Here is a 20,883-nt window from a genome sequence, read left to right as displayed (position 1 = left end):
TTTCCTCCAACCTGCTTCTTCTCTCTTTCTTGTTCCATCCAGGCAGCTGGTCTCCATCTCCTCTGTTTACAGTCCGGTGAATACCCAGCAACCGGCTGCAGGCACTGACTCAAGTCCTTGCGCACTTGGTGGGGAGAGCGCCACCCTAGGGGCGGGGCCAGGCTGGCCACTCCTGGGCTGCTAAGCAGGGCTGGGCTGCAAGCAGGTAAGGTCTCCAGGCAGTCGGTGCATCAGCCCGTCAGTCTGTGGGTTGCCTGAGGCCATGGCGAAGCTGATGGTGCTCACCCTCGTGGGACTGGGGCTGGCAATCTTCAAGGATCACCGGTCTTCTTACCAGTAAGTTGGGTTGCATTGAGGACTGCAGCCCTGTCCTTCCCACCCTACCCCTCCAAACCAATCCCCACCCCCCTTCTCCCCATCCCCAGGAGTGCCCCACCTCCAAAGTGGGGTTTAGGTTTCATAAATGTTTGTCCAACTTCCCTGTACACTGGAAAACATATCCTTATTCATTGCCTGAGATCTGGGCTATGGAGACAGCTTGTTGTTGACAAACATACTAATTTTCCAAGATGGCCTAACCTGTGAGCCTTGTCTGCAGAGTCACTTTTCAACCTCTCTTCAAAACAGGTGGTCTCCCTAATATTGCATGAATTAGAGAAAGGAGCCCCTGACTGGGCTGCCTGTCCTTGGTATAAGGCTTCTTGGCCAGAAGACTCTCCTGGAGGTTGCCCGAAGAGGCACAGAGCCAGCTTGCGAGCACAGCAGGGGTTGCACATGAGCACCGAGCCAGCCACCCAGCGGGTTTGTCCTAGCACTGGCCTTTGAAATCTGAGTTCTTGCTCTGTCCCTTCCATTGCAGCAACTTGGGCAAATGATTTTACAATTCTCACATAAATTATTTCAGTAAAACTGAAGGAGTGATACACATTTATCCAAAGCAATAACACAGTGCCTGGGACATAGTATCTACCGAGTGGATGTCAGTGTCCTGTCTCCCTTAAAATATTTTACTAATCATTCCATACGCTACAAGGTTTTAAGAAATTATCAATATTTTCATGGTAACTTTATATAGGAGTTCAAAGTCTAGAAATCATCCTAATCCCCAAGGCTTAGACCATAATATCTTATTATTCACTTTGAAGTAAAACATTACTGAGCATCAAGTTGAACATTTTGGATTTTTGAAGTAGCTATGTAGCCCCGTGGATTGAGAGAAGCTATGCTCAGAATAGGTTTTTTTTATTATTAAATAAATAATTGGGTTTTGATTTTGTAATTGTTCATTATTTTTGAGATCACAACCTGCTAGAAAAAAAGTAAAAAGCAATCGATCTGGGGTTTTAAATCATGCAAAAATTAGTTTGTGGATTTTCATGAATTATGGTACTGTTTGCTATCAGAGGAGATTATGTATATAATCTTTCTAGCTACAGTGTGCATGTGGGCTGGGGGATGAAAAGAAATGAGATACAAACATCTAATCCCCCGTCTAGGCTTTGTGCTTTCCATTCTCCATTTCCATCTGTATCTGGGCGTGATCTGCCCACACTCCAGTTGCCGCTCACTGAGATGTCGGCCCAAAGACAATAGATCTGCCAGGAAGAGGCGAGGATCTATCTTTCTGGATTACCTTCCTTAATCTGCTCTAAGAATGGCGACTGCAGGCATCTTGCATATGCTTCCTATAAAAGTACAGCTTTACCACCCCCACCCTAAGAAGTTTCTTTCTCAGCATGAGTGTTAGCTTATTTTTTTCAGCATTGTTGTTTTCCCAAGTTTATTCCTTGGAACTTGAATCACAAGACTTGCTTCCAAAGAAATGGGTTCCTTGGATAAATCAAATTGGGAAACATCTAGTAGCGCTTTCTCCTAGAGATTGACAAAGCACATCGAAAGCTTTGAAAAGTCCTTCAGTGAAAATAATTTTTTTTTTGCTTTAAGTCATCATGTCCACGTCCTCTGCTTCCTTTTTTGGTACAACCTATGATATCTTTCGAACCTTCCAGGATATAGTTTGGGACAATTTATTTATTCTATGCCACTGACTTGTACCAAGACTGAGATTTCAACTTGAAGAAGCTGGGTCCTGGCCTAACCCAGAGGTGAAAGCTCACATACAGAAACAAAGCAAGTTGACAAGTGCAAACAGTTTTTATATCCAAGTCTGATCCTGATTTTCTTGAGAAGGCCCTGAGCACACCACAGTCACAGCTGAATACGATGTCAGTCTCTGTGGCTCCTTGCCGTAAGGTTCCCTTGGTGGTGACTTTCGCCCCTTTATGGATTTTGCCTGTGGTCTCCCTTTGTACACCAAGTATCTGCAGGAGACACTTTGTCATAGGGATGCTGCAGTGGGAAGACCTGGGGTCTGGTTTATAAAGAAGAGTTTACTGCTTTACTGTCAGCATCTGACTACAGCAGGGGAGGTGGGAGCCTTGGCCCTCCAAATCTTGACTATAGTCAGATGATTGAGAAGGAAAAGAAGTATGGGAGTGGACTGAATCTCTGGATAAGAATGGAAAAGAGGGTAGAAAAGCCCCAGCAGAGGCCGGAGCAATGCAAGACCGAGAGGATAGTTGGTTGCGGAGATGAAGCCCAGATGCTGAGCCTGCTGGAGCAGCCCACTGTCCAAAAGGCCCTAAAGTATTGCTACTCAAAGGCACCAAGGACCAGATGTATGAGCATCGCCTTGGAGCTCACTGGACTCATAGGCCCCCAGACCACATCCCACACCATTGAGTCAGTCTGCATTGTTTAGCAAGCTCACCATGGGATTTGTGTGAGCCTATAAAGAACACTGAAATCCTGTAACACCCATGCTGGAACCTGATCAAGAGCTCCTAAGGGATCAGTAAATTACCTTTATCTTTATTTTAGAGATAAGGCCCCAGAGTCTCAGAGAAAATCATGAATCTGCCTATGGGAGAGAAGGGCAGATTATCTCCTGAGGCCTGTATAAGGGCAAGTCAAACCCCAAGGGGATGTGTGTTGCTTTTGTCTTGGAGATAGAAAGTGGGGTTGAAGGGAGCAGAGTAGATTCACAGGAAGTTGCATGGCCTGCAGCTGGAGGGGACTTGTAGGATACGGGACTTTGTGGGTATCACACCACAGAGAAAGCATAGCACAGAGGGAAGAATTGAGGGCATGCACCTGGGTCTTCTCGCCTATCTTTCTAGTCAGCTGCTCGTGGCCTCACAGGGGGGGATACTGCACAAGTCCAGGGGCCTTGGACTATGATATAAACAACGCCCCCAGAAGTGTGGAATGTTGTATCCTGAATCCCTGAGAAGCTACTCCCTGCATCCAGTCCTAAATTGCCAGTTGTAATGGATGAGACCACTGTTCTTCCCTTCATTTGAAGGAGACCCTGCAAAGCTAGTATTAGGCCTCAGTGTGCATTTCTGTTACCCCCAAACCCACTCCTATTTCCCCTCCAGGAAACACAGTGTAGTGGGAAAAGGGCAGACATGAATTCCAGCAGACCTAGGTTGGAACCCCTTCCTACAACTTTTAAGCCACACCATTATGGGTCTGACTCTCCATCTAAAAATTAAGGGATGGGGCCTCCCAGGTGGCGCAGCGGGTTGAGCTCAGCGCTGTGAAGCTGTCCACAGCCTCTGCAGTGAGGGTTCGATCCCGGCTGCCCAGCAAGAATCCCACATGGCGCAGCAGACCTCTCCTGTTTCACCCACTGCTCCCCTCAGCAGTGTATTTCCATTGTCTGCCTGTTCTGCTCCCTGCTCTGTCTCTGATGAATCCTTTCACCCTCCCGTGCCTCTGGCTTGTACCCCAGCTCTTGTATAAAAATAAATAAATCTTTAAAAAAATAAAAATTATGGGATGATAATACATATCACAGTAGGATCTATTTATCTGTCTGTCTGTCTGTCCTAGCACAGGAAAGGTACTCTATAAATGTTAGCTTTTATTATTGCCATATACTATTTCAAAAGTCCACCTATGAATGTTTCACCTAATAAGTGATTCCTGAATACATATGATGATGTGTTGAAATCTCACTGAAACCCTAGGTTAAGGATAAATAACCCTTAGACACCCCATCAATGCACCATCTCCTCAATCTGATGCTCTACTGTAGTAATTTTACAAAACAATTTAGGAGACATCGCCAGAGCACCAGCACCTATCCTGGAAGTCACAGGGATGAGCAGGATGTAGTACTTACTTAAAGATTTCAGAGTTTACTGTAAGCAACGAGACCAAAAGCTGATAACTATAAAACAACTGGTAAGAGACTTGATAGATGTACATGTGAAGGAAGAATGAAGGCATCGTGAATCCTGCCACAGAAGATGAGGAAGAGGGCCTCCCCTGGTGGCACAGCGGTTGAGCGCTGGTCTGCGAAGCTGCCCGCAGCCTCTGCAGCACGGGTTCGTTCCCCAGCCACTGGCGAGGGTCCCACTTGGCGGGATAGACCTCTCCTGCCGTGCCCACTGCTCCCCTCAGCAGTGTATTTCGGTTGTCTGCCTGTTCTGTTCCCCACTCTGGCTCTGGTGGATTCTCTCACCCTCCCACGCTTCTGACTGTACCCAGTGCTTGTATAAATAAATAAATAAATAAATCTTTAAAAAAAAAAAAAAGAAGATGAGGAAGAGCTATAGAACATCACGAGTAGGTGGTCTTCCCAGTGGTTAGTAGGTAGTTAGCATTCTAGGCAGAGAGATAGCATGAGCAAATTTACAAACATGCAACAAAAATATAGGGAAAGAATCTTTGACATCCCAACACCTAATTTCAAGTCCCAACTCTGTTCTTTAAATAAGACACCACAGGCAAACTACTTAGCTACTCCATGTCTCAGTTTCCTTACCTATAAAAGAAGTAAAGTATTAATCCTTGTCTCAAAAATGGCTGAGGAGATTAAGTGAGAAAATTTGTGTTTACCCTTGCACACAGTAGACCCCAGTACTGAATACTGAATGAATGAAGAGTGCAGTGGCAGCAATAGATGGACAAAGTTAAAAATTGCACCAAAGAAAGTTTCAGAAGTGATTTCTTAATGCATAGTTAAAGATCATCAATTTCTTTTATAAAGAGTCAGCATGTATTTGCAAAGAACAATTCACAGCAGGGATTGTGCAATTTCTGGCCAGAGGCTCGTGAGCCTGGGACACATCTCAGACATTGAACTTTATCCCTTAATCCTGGAACACTTACATTTAATCAAGCCCACAACAAGATATTTTCTGATGATTGAAAATAAAAAAGTATGAGCAGGAATAAAGAGAAACAGCTAGAATTGTCTTCTGATAAGTCCTCTAACTTTAAAGCAGTGTTATCCATAAATATTTTTTAAAGATTTATTTATTTATCTATCTATCTATCTATCTATCTATTTATTTATTTATTTATACAAGAACCAGGGTACAGGCCAGATGCATAGGAGGGTGAAAGGATTCACCAGAGACAGAGTGGGGAACAGAACAGGCAGACAGACCGAAAACTGTTGAGGGGAGCAGCAGGCAAGACAGGAGAGGTCTGCCACACCATGTGGGATTCTCGCCCTCTGGCTGGGATTGAGCCCGCTCTGCAGAGGCTGCAGACGGACAGCTTCACAGTGCAGCGCTCAACCGTCCTTGGCTATCTTCTAAACCACTCTTTGTATTGTCTGTGCTTATGATCTTTAGCTAGAATATCTTGAACCTGTCCTTTGAGTTCCTTGAGTCATTTGATGAATATTCACATGGCTTTCTCTATTTAAGTGCTTTTCAAAATGGTGGCCAACAAAATGAATTTAGTAAGTAGACTGTGACCAGCATATTTTAATAAATGAAATAAAATTGAATAGAAAAGTTAAGAATGTATCACACATATTAGACTGAGATTTTTGGTGTGTGTGTGTACCTTGTTGCATGTGGTAATTGTGTGTGTGTGTGTTCTGTGTGCTCCTACCCTATAAAATGCTTTTTCTAATGTGGGTCTCAGTTTGAAAAGCTTGGAAGCCACTCACTCACTGCTCAATCACCTTCTCTTGTAATTCTTTCTTGTGAACTTTTGTGATTATAATGTCAGATTACCTTTTTTTAAAATATATTTTGGTTTCTCAGGTCATGGGGAAGATCCCAGTTTTCTTTTGAAGTCTGCTTCCTAAGTTCAAGTTCTTCATTCACGAGGCCACCATCTGGAGGCAGACCCAGCCTTCCTTATCTCTATAACTCCAGCACCCAGAGTTTTCCACTCCAATTGTATGTCAGGATGAACTGTGGACGTTACAAAGGCAATTACTAACCTCTTTCCCAGCATCTTAGGTCAGCCCTCTTAAAAGGTGGAATTGTTACAGGGCAGGGAAAGGGACACCCCAGAACCCCCAAATCTGCCTGCTCTAAATAGGTTCTGCCATCCGCTGCATTGGCATGAAACATATAAAGACTTTAATGGAAAGGAACTTTCATACAATTAGGGAACAATATAGAAAAGACAAGACAAAGAATATAGTTTCTAAATCAAGCACCCAAAGTTACTCATCTCCTCGTGTGTAAAAGTCCACCCAAATAGGATTGGCCCAGAACAAGGCCCGAAAGCCTGCCTCAAGTCTAAAGCATCTTCCAGTGGGGACTCACAGAAAAGGATGAGAAACAACCAGACAAGTCTGGGAGGAAAAGAGTAAAATCAAAATCAAGATAAAAGCTTCCATTGTCACCTCCCCACGGGTGTCTCACCCACATCTGTTTCAACCAGTCCACAACCAAAAAGCCAGCACAGTTTCTTCACATGTCTCTCTGCTCCATGTGCCTCCTCCAGGTCTCCTTCTGGCTCCCCATCCTGTTTCCTTCCTTCCTCAGGCTCTTCTCCAGCTTCTTCTCCTCCCTGCTCACTCCACCTTCCTTAGGGTGGGGCAGGGAACCTGGAACTTTCCCTTTTCCTGGGCACCACCCTGCTAGAGAATTGATAGCCAGTGGCACGGTAATAGGAGCCCACTACATTTTCCCCCTAATAAATGGATGAAAGATCAATCACCCCTAAGTTCCTATCAATTTATACCAAGTTGGTTAGAATTTTATCCAAAATGTGCTTTCACCTCTCACTCATTTTCCTTCTGTGAGACTAAATTATCAGTAAGGTAAAAATTTCTCAACCTCTCTATTTTTAGCCAAATAAGATTCTAGAGATCTTGGATAACTGTGGCTATTCACTATGACAATATTGTATCATTGGTTCTCAAAAAATGTTTATCATCTAAATCTCTTGGCTGTGCTGATGCTGTGGTCCATTTCTTTCAAATGTCTCATCAATAGCTTTGCTCTAAGCAGGCAGCGGCTGGTGCTTCCTTTTCACATCTGTTCTTCATTCAAATGTTCCCCAGGATATTGATGCCCTCAGATTTAATAAGTGTGTGTGTGTGTATGTGTGTGTGTAAAATGCCTCTTTATATTCCTGCCATGGGTATGAGTTTTCAAAGTTATAAGTCCTTTAAGCACACCTGCATTTTTCAAGTACCTCCCCCAGCAGCAGATGCTCAGACCAGGCTTTGGCGTCACACTGGGCAGAAGGGCAGGAGGCCCATCTGTCAATAGCCCTAAAACATCAATGGAATAAATTGGAACCATGTTGCTATTTAACCCAAATTTCCACATAGGACTCCTCACATAGCTGATGAAATAGTTCCCATTCCTGCCAAAGTGCACAGAGTCCTGGAGAGGACACTACATGTCTCCTTTGTATATTTACCCACCTCTGCTAAATAAACACTGCGGTGCCCCAGGGCCCCATGTGCCTTGCTCTGGCCTTGCCTGGTAGAATTGATTGGGTGCCAAGGACCCCTAACCTTGGGTTGAAACTCAGACCAAGGACACTTAAGGAAGATTGTATTGGCAGCTTACTTTCACAACTTAATTATAATTTCTGAATAGTTTTGTGTGTATTTTATTCTTTTTTTCTCCTCCAGAACACGACTTAATGCTTTCCGAGAAGTAAAACCTGTAGATCTTCCTAACTGTAATTTAATTAAAGGAATAGGTAAGTATATGAGAGGAGGGTGTATCTCATTTGAACTTGCAATATCATCTTGCTATTTATTTGATCAATATACCTATTCAATTTTGTTAAAAATAAAACAACTTTGAACCAGGACAGTATTAAGTCAGCAGTTAATTATAAATACCAAGTTACTTGACTTCTGACTTTTACCAAATATACTTTTTTTACATTTTCTTTTTTAATTAATGAATTGTTCATTTTTAAACAATATTTGCTTCCCCCTACCCCCACAGGTATAGTCCCCATAGTTTTCTTCACCAATGCACCCGTGCACCATCACCTCAGTCCCCTGTGCTCCTCCCTCCCTCCCTCTGATCCCTCTCCCTCCTCCTCCCCTGCAGTATGTCTCTGATTTATAATTGTCTATTTTTGCTTTGTTGTGTTTTGTACTGTTGTTATTTTTTTACACTGGTTCCCCTATATTCCTGCTATAAATGAAACCATCCAATATTTTTCTTTTTCCTTCTGGCTTATTTCACTGAGCATAATTCCTTCTAGCTCCATCCACATTGCTGTGAATGGCATGAGTTTATCTTTTTTGATTACTGAGTAAAATTCCATTGTGTATATATGCCACATCTTCCTGATCTAGTCATCTATTTTTGGGCATTTGGGTTGTTTCCAGGTTTTGCCTATTGTAAATAGTGCTGCAATAAACACAGGGGTGCAGGTGTTCTTTTGAATCAATGTTTTTGTGTCCTTTGGGTAGATCCCTAGGAGTGGAATTGCTGGGTCATATGGTAGCTCCATTTTTAGTAGACTGAGGAACCTCCACACAGCTTTCCATAGTGGTTTCCAGTTTGCACTCCCACCAGCAATGCAGGAAAGTTCCTTTTTCACCACATCCTCACCAACATTTGTTGTTGCTTGTTTTTTGATATGTGCCATTCTTACTGGTGTGAGGTGATATCTCAATGTACCAAATATACATTTGATTTTAAAAGAGCCAAGTTTTGGTTGTTTTGTTTTTGTTTTTTGTTTTTAATGGTTGGTTTGTTTTTGTTCGATCAGTTTAACAAAAACAATAGTCAGAACAATGTCTGATTTTATGCTAAAAATAGCCTGAGGAGATGTCAGAAGAGGGACAGAAAAAGTAGAAAAAACAGTGAGTAAAAGGTCAAAGTTTTAGAACACTGCACACACCTTTGCAATTACCCCAAATTCTCCTCATGTATTTCTCTCTTAATATCAGGTTAGAAAAAAATTCCCAAAAGTTCTCAGTAGATTTCCCCTTAGAACTAATTAGTCACCTGTAGACAAGAGGCCGGTGCCCTAGCTGCAAAAGAAGCTGGGAAAGTAATTATTGGTCCTCCATTGTGGGAGGCAGGCCCTGTCAGCAAAGATAGAAGGGCTGGGAGAATAACAGCCTGAAGGCAACCAACAGGGAGCATTGCAGAGCTCACATATCCATCTGTTTTCAACCAACCAGCTTTGTTATTTGAGGACAACTTATTAAAGATCTGTGCTTTTGTTACATTTTGAGGATTTTTTAAAATTATTTATCTCTGATGACTATGATTGGAAAGACTAGAACAGATGACTTATTCAATTAGCATTAAGAAACTTAGCCAGATATCTTCAGTGCAATCTTTTTTTCTAGAAAACAAATGAAACACTGATGTTAAATATCACTAGGTAGCTGAAAAAAAAAATCTCCACTAAGAGTATAATACAAAATCAGCAATTTCATTTGTCTCTAGATTGACTGAAATTTTTTAAGTTTACATGGGCTTAAGGTGTAATTTGGTGATATGTTACTGATGTCTATAATTAATAGTGAAGTAAATGTATATTCTTGATCATATGAAATGTTCCCCCATTTTAATGAGACCATATTTCAATGAGTTCAGCTGATTTGGAACCAACAACTATCAATATATATTAGTAGCTTTCCTCTGTGTCTTTAAAAAAACCAGAAAACTATTTTCAAATTCTCTTATTACCCTTTGTACATTTTGTCAATTTCCTTGAACTTTATGTAAGAGATTTCAGACACTAAGGAAAAAGTTCTAGACAATCAATTTAAAACAAATATATTAAGTGCAAATATTAATTACTCTATTATATTAATGCCTTTTGATTTTCATATCATCACATTAGTTAATTTGAGTAAATGAATAAGAGTGAATTATTCTGAGGCTATCAAAGAACAGCTAAATGTGTAGCCCATTTTTAGGTCAGAGTGATAAGACATGAATCATTAGCTTCCTGCAATAATCTGAAACAATATGTACTGTCCTTTTCTGGTAGAAAATGGCGCTGAAGACTTGGAGATACTTCCTAATGGGCTGGCTTTCATCAGTACTGTAAGTGTTTCTTTCTTCTTCCAAGTGCCAGACTGTTTTCTAGGACCAACATTTGAGCCTTTGGTTTATCCATGCCCACCTTCTAATAAAATGAGAAATCATTTGGCTCAAAAAACAAACTGCATACACCTTGAGACTCATGTTATAATCTCATGTGTGCGATGCCTATTTGTCTTCTCTGTGTACACTGAACTCTCACACTAAGTTACCTCCCAAAATAAATTGTTTCTGAGCCTAGTGAGTTCACAATCGTTTCCTATTTGACTCTCTTTGAAGTATTTAACTGGTCTATTCAAACATTTGCTGAACAGAGTGTATGTTTATATATATCTCCTCACGTGGCGCTTACATTTTCATCTCTTTTCCCACACTTTGCAGAATAAGCCCTCTCATTTAAAAACTATGGACAGATCATCCCACAATTTCCAAACTTCGAAGAGAATCCACTGTGTGTACTGAAACTCTCCTGCATTCAAGTAACTGTGATTAGGTGATAGATAGCGCTCAAGACAAAGGTCAACACTCTAGTCGGGGGCAACAGAGTAGATAAGGCGCAGCATACACATCATTCAACTACTGAAAACATTTGCTGCCTGTGGGAATTTATTTAATTCAGTTTTCTCTTTTGAAGATGGCCAAGTTGGCATCTTCTACAGCAGTGTCTTGTAACTGTTTTTTCTTAAAGCCACAGAACTTGTATTTCAAGGAGAATCTTATATGGAACCGTGCTTCAGGTTTCCTTTGCTATCCGAAAGTAGGCCATTCCTAGGAAACCTTTAGTAAGCCCCAAATGAAAACAATTACCATTAATTTATATGCTAATTAATTTAAATTTTTGGGTGTGCCCTGAATCAAAAAATAATCTACCAAATCATGTCAAATAATACAAAAAACCTAAAATAACACTAACATGTTGTAAATTCAGGGATGACATGAAACATACATGGCGTACACAAAATATGTATGTGGAAGGTAGTTTCACTTACCACAATCTGGAAGCCGGTGAACACACTGCAAGGTCAAGAGCAGAGGACGACAGTGTGTCTGGCTGAGTCATTGGAGGTTGGGGTGCTGAGAGGTCCAGGAGACTGAACTTAGGAGGGAGAGGGAGTGCGACTTGTCATCACTGTCTCAGTCCATCAGGGCAGGAAGGTCACTAATATCTATACCTACTTCATTACCTTCCTCAGTGCCTAAGGTCCAGGTTCCGTAATCTGCTGTGGTCGATGTGGCTGATGGGGATCACTTGAAATACGAGAATGCTTGGCTGTGCCGCTTCGCAGATTTTTGTATCTTTATCATCATTCAAAACATCTTGTAGGGCCTCCCCTGGTGGCGCAGGAGATTGAGCGCTGCGCTGTGAAGCTGCCCGCAGCCTCTGCAGCACCGGTTCGATCCCGGCCGGCCGGCGAGGGTCCCACATGGCGCGCAGACTTCTCCTGCTGCCCGCTGCTCCCCTCAGCAGTGTACTTCGTCGGTCTGCCTGTTCTGTTCCCTTCTCTGGCTCTGGTGAATCCTCTCACCCTCCCGCACATCTGGCCTGAACCCCGGTTCTTGTATAAAATAAATAAATTAAAAAAAAAATACATAGATATATATAAAAATCCTGGAAACCAGCCCCAAGCCTATCTGCCCCTTCAAAATTAAAGTCATACTTTCCTGCAATCATCTGAGCACTGTCAATCCCAGCGGAAAATGTCACGCAAGTGCCTCAGGTCGGGATAACTTCATTTTCGGGTGTTCACCACGGTGTTCAGCTGGAATTCTGTCCCTAACACCCTGAGGAGCGCTCTTGGGACGTCCTGATATCTTAGCACAGTACGGTAACGTCACTCATGGACACGCAGCATAAGTGGAGATACATAAAGCACAGACGCTCACAGGCAAGTCCAAAGCTGTGGCGCGTGGATGCCTAGATGCGGTGGGTGGCTCTGGGGCAAGAAGCCGGCGGGGCCGGCCTCGCTGCGCAGGGGCTGCCGCAGGCCTCTGTGAGGCCCCGGCAAACGGCAGACTGACTCTGTGTGTGCTTTTCGGCTTCTGCGGCAAAAGCAAAGTGTCCTGAAGCAAACTTTTGGAAAGCAAGCCACACCTGTGTCTGAAACAGCTCTGTTCTAGTGGCAGCCTAAGAGAGGAGTTATTCCCTGAGCTAGATTTGCCCTGAACCTCTGTCTCCCCAAGTAACTTCAAGGAAAATGCCAGCGGGCAGTTTAAAAATCATAACCTGTGTTCTCTCTGTAGTCCTTCTATGGAAACCTGTAATCGCCTCCTTGGTGATCTTGCGCATGGGTTTGACACTGGGTCTGGGACACATCTGGCTTTGCTGCTGGGCATGGAAGTGTCCGTGCTTGTGTGTCTGGTGGGGTGGTCTGAAGGAACATGTGTCTTCCAGCCCCAAAGGGCCTATTCCACAATCCAGCTGAGACATCCACATGGCTTGAAGCAGACTGTGAGGCCCCTGTGCTGCTCACACCCCCAGCATGTGGAGTTTTGTAATGTGCTTGTTCTCCTCCATGTTTTACAAGGGATTAAAATACCCTGGAATAAAGAGCTTTGATCCCAGTAAGCCTGGAAAAATACTTCTGATGGACCTGAATGAAGAAGATCCAACAGTGTTGGAGTTGAGTATCACTGGAAGTAAATTTGATTTGTCTTCATTTAACCCTCATGGAATTAGCACTTTCACGGATGAAGGTAGCAATGTTTAATTTTTATTAAGAACCAAGGCAATTTTTTAAAAAGAAAATATTGTTAAATGAATATTTCTTTTTTCATGTTAACAAAGCATAATAATGAATAATGTTTTATTCTGGGTTTTTATCTTACTCCCTATGTTAATTAAATATATATAATATTAAAACTAGCTAAATGCTTGAGAATGCTATAATATTTAAGATTTGTAAAGTACCTAATTTTTAAAAATACCAACATTCACATTATCCCTATAATTACTATAATGATAATATCCAGACCTAATCATTACGGGTTTTCCATTTTATACAGATTCAAGAATTAACAGGAATAGATTTTTCTAACCTAAGGCATTTGCAACCTATAGATCTACTGATAGAAAGTCACCATGGTCAACTTTCTCTTAATCCCATCACCTTCAGTGTCTCCACTAGTGTTTACTGGTCCCTCTGCTTAGTCTTTGAACTGCTTCTCTGCATTTCAATATCCTTTAATATGTTGCCCTCATTTCTTATGCTTTCATCCCATTTCTTCCGTTTTTTTTTTTTTAGATTTATTTATTTTTTATACAAGAGCTGGGGTACAGGCCAGAGGTGCGGGGAGGGGGTGAGAGGATTCACCAGAGACAGAGTAGGGAACAGAACAGGCAGATTGACTGAAATACACTGCTGAGGGGAGCAGCAGGAGAGTCCAGAGAGGTCTGCTGCACCATGTGGGATTCTGTCCTGCTGTCCCGCCAGCCGGGATTGAGTGCGCGCTCATCCCACTGCACCACGAGGTGGGGTGGAGGGGTGTCACACATTTCTTCCTTTCTCTACCTCATGTTCCCTGTTGATCACTTCCACTCCTTAAAGTATATGGCTCCTCCTTGATTTTCTAATATACCAACCCATTTTAAATCTGACCTTGTTGCAGATTTTCTCCCCTGCTCAATATTTTGTCACTCCTTTCAAAGTCTCTGAGCATTTCCCAAATGCTATTTTACTTCCTCTTTTATTTTCTCTATTTCAGGCAATTTAATCATGTCACAATCATGACCATGCCTGCCTTCTAGGATAACAGCCCCAAATATAGGGTATTCATTTTTTATTTTATTTTTTTTAATTTAAATAATAAATTTTATTTTTATATTCCCCCATACAATTGCAAACGCCCCATTCTGACCCCAATCCCTCCCCTCCCGCCCCCCACCCCCCAAAAAGTGTCTCTGGTTCATAGTTTTTTGTTGATTTTGATTTTCACTATCTTATATTCATTTTCCTGGTCCCTTATTTAAGTTTTCTAGATTCCTGCTATGAGTGAGACCATCTGGTATTTTTCTTTTTCTTTTTGGCTTATTTCGCTGAGCATGATCCCTTCCAGCGCCATCCATGTTGCTGCAAATTGCATGCGTTTATCCTTTTTGAATGCTGGGTAATATTCCATGGTGTATATGTACCACATCTTCTTGATCCAGTCATCTATTTTTGGGCATTTGGGCTGTTTCCAAAGCTTAGCTATTGTAAACAGTGCTGCTATAAACATAGGGGTGCAGGTGTTCTTTGGAATGGATGTTTCTGTGTCCTTTGGGTAAATACCTAGGAGTGGAATTGCCGGATAATATGGAAGCTCTATGTTTAGTAGGTCCAGAAATCTCCACACAGCTTTCCATAGTGGTTGGACCAGTTTGCACTCCCACCAACAGTGCAGAAGAGTTCCTTTTTCTCCACACCCTCGCCAACATTTGTTGTTGCTAGTTTTTTTAATATGTGCCATTCTCACTGGTGTGAGATGGTATCTCATGGTAGTTTTGATTTGCATTTCCCTGATTACAAGTGATGTTGAACATTTTTTCATATGTCTGTTGGCCATTTGCATTTCCTCTTCAGAGAAGTTTCTTTTTAGCTCTTCTGCCCATTTTTTGACTGGATTATTTTCTTTGTTGTTGCTGAGTCTCATCAGCTCTTTGCAGATTTTTGTGATCAGTCCTTTATCATTAGTGTTGGGTGCAAAAATGTTCTCCCAGTTGGTGGGGTTTCTCTTTGTTTTTGTTATTGTCTCTTTTGCTGTGCAGAAGCTCTTTAATTTGATGTAGTCCCAGCTGTTGATCTTTGCCTTCACTATCACTGCTTTGGGTGATGTGTCTGTAAAGATGTCTTTGATGTGCAAATCCCGTAGTGTTTCGCCTATATTTCCTTCTATGTATTTTATGGTTTCAGGTCTTATGTCTAGTTCTTTAATCCGTTTTGAGTTGATTTTTGTGTATGGTGTAAGGTAGTGGTCAAGCTTCATTCTTTTGCATGTAGCGACCCAGTTTTCCCAGCACCATTTATTGAACAAACTTTCTTTGCTCCAATGCATAGTCTTTGCTCCTTTGTCAAAGATTAGTTGACCATAAATCTGTGGGTTTATTTCTGGATTTTCTATTTGATTCCATTGGTCTGTATGTCTGTTCTTGTTCCAATACCATGCAGTTTTGATGATTATGGCTTTGTAGTATAGTTTGAAGTCTGGGAGTGTGATGCCTCCATTTCCTTCTTTTTTTTTTCAGTAGAGCTTTGGCTGTTCGGGGTTTTTGGTGATTCCATATGAATTTCATCAATAATTGTTCTATTTCTTTGAAGAATGACATTGAAATTTTGATTGGAATAGCATTGAATCTGTATATTGCTTTTGGTGGGATGGCCATTTTAATAATGTTTATTCTTCCAATCCATGAGCAGGGGATGTCTTTCCATTTCTTTGTGTCTTCTTCTATTTCTTTTAACAGTGTTTTATAGTTTTCTTTGTATAGGTCCTTTACCTCTTTTGTTAGATTTATTCCCAAATATTTGATTTTTTTTTTGTTTCGATAATAAAAGGGATGGTTTTTTTGATTTCTTCTTCTTCAGATTTATTGTTTGTGTATAGGAAGGCTACTGACTTTTGCGTGTTGATTTTGTATCCTGCCACTTTACTGAATTGATTGATGACTTGAATTAGTTTTTCTGTGGAGATTTTGGGGTTCTCTATGTATATTATCATATCATCTGCAAATAGTGATAGTTTGACTTCTTCTTTTCCTATTTGGATTCCTTGTATGTCTTTCTCTTTTCTTATTGCTCTGGCTAGGACTTCCAGTATTATATTGAAAAGCAGTGGTGAGAGTGGACATCCTTGTCTTGTTCCAGATCTTAATGGAATTGCTTTCAGCTTTTCACCATTGAGAATGATACTGGCTGTTGGCTTGTCATAGATGGCCTTTATGATGTTGAGGTATGTTCCTTGTATCCCAAGAATTTCAAGGGCTTTTATCATGAATAGGTGTTGCACTTTGTCGAAAGCTTTCTCAGCATCTATTGATATTATCATATGGTTTTTATATTTCTTTTTGTTGATGTGTTGGATAATGTTGATTGATTTTCGGATGTTAAACCATCCTTGTATCCCTGGAATGAATCCAACTTGGTCGTGGTGAATTATCTTATGGATACATTGTTGGATTCTGATAGCTAAAATTTTATTGAGGATTTTTGCATCAGTGTTCATTAGGGAGATTGGCCTGTAGTTTTCCTTTTTTGTGTTGTCCTTATTCAGATTTGGTATTAGTGTAATATTGGCTTCATAGAACGTGTTTGGTATTGTCCCTTCCTTCTCAATTTTTTGGAAGAGTTTGTGAAGGATAGGCACTAATTCGTCTCTGAATGTTTGGTAGAATTCATTTGTAAATCCATCAGGTCCCGGGCTTTTGTTTTTGGGGAGGTTTTTGATCACCATTTCAATTTCGCTGCTTGTAATTGGTCTGTTTAGGTGTTCTATTTCTTCTTTATCTAGCTTTGGGTGATTGTAGAGTTGTAGGAATTTCTCCATCTCCTCTAGATTGTTGAACTTGTTTCCATATAACAGTTCATAGTAGTTACTGATTATTCTTTTGATTTCTGCTATGTCCGTTGTGATTTCTCCTCTTTCATTTATGATCCTGTTTATTTGTGCTTTCTCCCTTTTTTCCTTTGTGAGCCTGGCTATGGGTTTGTCTATTTTATTTATTTTTTCAAAGAAACTGCTCTTGGTTTCATTGATCTTTTGGATTGTTTTTTTAGTTTCAATTTCATTTATTTCTGCTTTGGTTTTTATTATTTATTTTCTTCTACTGGTTTTGGGGTTTTTTTGTTGTTCTTTTTCTAGATCTTTGAGCTTTGAGATTAGGTTGTTTCTTTGAGTTCTTTCTTGTTTCTTGATGTGAGCTTCTATTGCTATATATTTTCCTCGTATTACTGCTTTTGCTGCATCCCATACATTTAGGATATTGGTGTCCTCCTTGTCATTCAATTCAAAGAATTTTTTAATTTCTTCTTTCATCTCCTTGTTAGTCCAGTGGTCTTCCAGTAGTGTGGTTTTTAATCTCCATGAGGTAGGATAGTTCCTTGCCTTCTTTTTATGGTTTATTTCTAGTTTGATGCCTTCGTGGTCAGAAAAGATGGTTGGTATGATTTCAATCTTGGTGTATCTGTTGATGTTTGTCTTGTGCCCCAGTATGTGATCGATCCTGGAGAATGATCCGTGTGCGCTTGAGAAAAATGTGTACTCCGTTTTTTTTGGGTTTAGTGTTCTATAGATGTCTGTTAAGCCCAAATGCTCTAGGTCCTTATTTAGAGCTTTAGTTTCTTTACTTATTTTTTGTCTTGTTGATCTATCCATTGTTGATAGTGGTGTGTTGAAGTCTCCCACTACGTATGTGTTTTCTCTGATGTCTGTTTCCAGAGAGGACAACAGTTGTCTGATATATTTTAGTGCTCCTTCGTTTGGTGAGTATATGTTAATGAGTGTTATTTCTTCTTGAAGTATTGTCCCCTTGATCATAATGTAATGACCATTGGGGTCTCTTTTTATTTTTTTGAGTTTGAAGTCTGTTTTATCTGATATAAGTATAGCTGTTCCTGCTTTCTTTTTTGGTCCATTTGCTTGAAGGATTGTTTTCCATCCTTTAACTTTGAGCCTATTTTTATCTTTTGTAGCTAAATGTGTTTCCTGGAGACAGCAAAAGGTTGGGTTTTGTTTCTTAATCCAGGCTGCAACTCTGTGTCTTTTTATTGAAGAGTTTAGTCCATTTACATTTAGAGTTAATATTGATATGTTAGCATCTGTATTTGCCATTGTGTTTGTCTTTCCTTTGATTTTATTTATTTATTCTTTTAATAACTTTTTTTTTTGGTCTTCTTTCGTTGTTATTCATCCCTCTGAGGTTCTCGCTTTAGGATTCCTTGTAGTATTTTTTGGAGTGGGGGTTTAGTCGTAATGAAATTCCGGAGTTTCTGTTTGTCTGGGAAGATCCTTATTCTTCCTTCATAGAGGAAGGAGAGCTTTGCGGGATAGAGTATTCTTGGTTGGCATCTGTTTTCTTGGAGTCTGTTGACTATGTCCCTCCACTCTCTCCTTGCCCGTAGTGTTTCTTCAGAGAAGTCTGATGTCAGCCTGATTGGTTTTCCTTTGAATGTTATCTGTTTCTTCCCTCTTGTCAGCTTCATTATTTTTTCCTTGTCCTGGATTCTTGGGAGCTTTACTATTATGTGTCTTGCTGTATTTTTCCTTTCGTTGTGGAAGTTTGGTGTTCTTCTTGCTTCTTGTATATCAATTTTCAGCTCCTTCTTCGCATTTGGGAAGTTCTCTTCAATTATCTCCTGGAATATTTTCTCTGTTCCTACATCTCTCTCCTCTCCTTCTGGAATTCCTATAACTCTTATATTTCCTTTTCTCATGGAGTCAGATAGTTCCCGAAGTCTTTCTTCATTCTTTTTCCTTCGTACTTCTCTTTCCTTTTCTGTTTTGGTTCTTTTTATTTCTGTGTCTTCAAGTGTACTTATTCGTTCTTCCATTTCATCTATTCTGCTTTCATTGCTTTTCCCAGAGTTCTTTAGTTCCTCCATTAATTCTTTGATCTCCTGCATTTCTTTTACTTCCCTCTTTAGGGACTCAATTTCATTCTTCTGACCATTGTTTTCCCTCTTTAGGGACTCAATTTCCTTCTTCTGATCATTGTTTTCCTTTATGACTTCTATCACTTTTTTAATCATGGCAATTTTAAATTCTCTTTCTGGAAGGCTCAGAAGTTCTTCCAAGTTGCTGTCGTTGCAATCTGGGGAGTGGTTTTCTTTTTGTGGTGTGCTTCTTTCCTGAGGAGTTGTTAGGTTGCGTGTGGTTCTTCTACTCCCTACTGTCTGTTTTCTAATTTGTCGTATGCATTGGGACACTGTGTTGCTCGGACTGGCTGGCATCTTGGGTGAACTTCTCCGCTCCTCTCTGGCTCCTCCAGGAGCCATCTCTGGCTTCTGGGGAAGTTTTCTGCTGGTTTTAGGCAGTCTTTACTGAAGAAATGTCCCTGTTCTAAAATGGCGAAGCGGGATGCAGTCCCTGCGCCTCCGGTTTCAGGCACACTCTTCTGCGCACCCGGTCTGCCCCGGACGTGGGTGCCTGCTCCCTCTGTGGGCTCAGACTGCTGGTCAGAAGGGGCCTGGCGTGGGCTAACTTCCCAGCTGGCCACTGGGTCCTCCAGAAGCCTTCTGCCCTTTTCAAGAAGTCTTTTCTTAAGAAGTTTCCCTGTTCTATGGGGTGTTAGTGACTTTTTTTTCTGGTCGCTAGGTGGCACCAGAGATCTCTCCTATTGTCCTTGGGGGGCTGTTTTTCGACCCCTCCCCCCCCGTGGGACAGGGAGCAGAGTGAGAATGGTAGGGTAAACCTCAACGGCTTTGGGGTGCTGTGTCTGCCTTGTGCCCCACCGTCGTGGAGAACCCATGCCCCGAATTTCGTGCCCCGGGTCTCAGTTCCAAAGCCCTCAGTTCCAGGACGCGGGCTGTAGCCCAGTTCAGTGGCGCGGGAATGGCGCCTTTTGCACCCGCTCCCGTGCCTGGGCGCCTGGTTCCTGCTCACTCAGTGAGGGACTTTCACCTCAGTGAGGAGGGCCTCTGCGCGTCTCCCCGCAAGCCTAGGTTGCAGGCGCGGGGACCTGGGCAGCCGCGATCCTGATCTGCGTTTGCTTTTCAAGCGTGCCAAGCACGCCTCTTTTCCGCGCAAGCTTACCGGCAGCCCGGGCTGTGTGCGGGTCTCCCGGGGTCTTTGTTCTTCTCTAATGGCGCCCGGAGCCGTTCGCTCACCACTGCGGCGAATCCTGCAGGGTTCTCCACAGCTCCCGTTCACGGGGTGTGGTGGCTGCAATAGTTCCTTTCCACTCACAGTCCCGCTTGCTGCGTAGTTTGTTCTTGTTGGCCGTTTTGGTTTGTTGTTTTCCTCCTCTCTGCCGGTCGGAGAGTGCCGCCTCTGTGGGCGGGGGAGGGGAGCAGGGTTCTGCGCTTTCCTCCCTTCTAGTCCTCTTTTTTGGCAACTTTCTTCTTCGGGTAGTTTGCTGGAGTCGTCTGTTTATCTTCTGTGTCCCAGTTCTCACTGGGACCTGCCGCTTTTCCTCCCTATTAACTTTTTTTTTTTTAAAAGTATCTATTTTACTTTATTTTTTTTTTTATAGAGGCATGTTTTATTTATTTATTTATTTGTTTGTTTGTTTGTTTGTTTGGTTGGTTTATACATGCACTGGGTACAGTCAGAAGCGTGGGAGGGTGAGAGAATTCACCAGAGCCAGAGCCGGGAGCAGAGCAGGCAGAAGGACCGAAGTACACTGCTGAGGGGAGCAGCGGGCGGCAAGAGAGGTCTGCGCGCCATGTGGGACCCTCCTCTGGTGGCCGGGGAGCAGCCGGGGATCGAACTGGCGCTGCAGAGGCTGCGGGCAGCTTCGCAACCCAGTGCTCAACCGCTGCGCCACCGGGGAGGCCCCCTATTAACTTTTTTTAATGGGAGAAATTACTCGCAGGTCTCCTCGCCGCCATGTTGCTCCGCCCCTCTCCGGTATTCATTTTTTAAATCATCCCTTCAGTACCATTCCTTC

At 42.0% G+C, this 20,883-nt stretch overlaps 1 protein-coding gene across 2 annotated transcripts in view; it reads left to right on the top strand.

Moving 5' to 3' along the window:
• Positions 1 to 262: 262 nt before the first annotated feature.
• Positions 263 to 20,883, top strand: part of PON1 (paraoxonase 1) — a gene marked incomplete at both ends in the record, with an annotated part of 33,676 nt that continues 13,055 nt past the window's right edge. For both annotated transcript variants that reach the window (XM_084229180.1, XM_084229179.1), the window contains 4 exons: positions 263 to 336; positions 7,910 to 7,980; positions 10,252 to 10,307; positions 12,830 to 12,998. In XM_084229180.1, the coding sequence (XP_084085306.1) occupies positions 263 to 336; positions 7,910 to 7,980; positions 10,252 to 10,307; positions 12,830 to 12,998 (370 nt within the window). The remainder of the gene's footprint in view (positions 337 to 7,909; positions 7,981 to 10,251; positions 10,308 to 12,829; positions 12,999 to 20,883) is intronic.

This window comes from Talpa europaea (genome assembly GCF_964194135.1).
Source record: "Talpa europaea genome assembly, chromosome: 3".
Lineage (NCBI taxonomy): Eukaryota > Metazoa > Chordata > Mammalia > Eulipotyphla > Talpidae > Talpa > Talpa europaea.
This window is presented reverse-complemented; position numbering and strand designations above follow the sequence as displayed.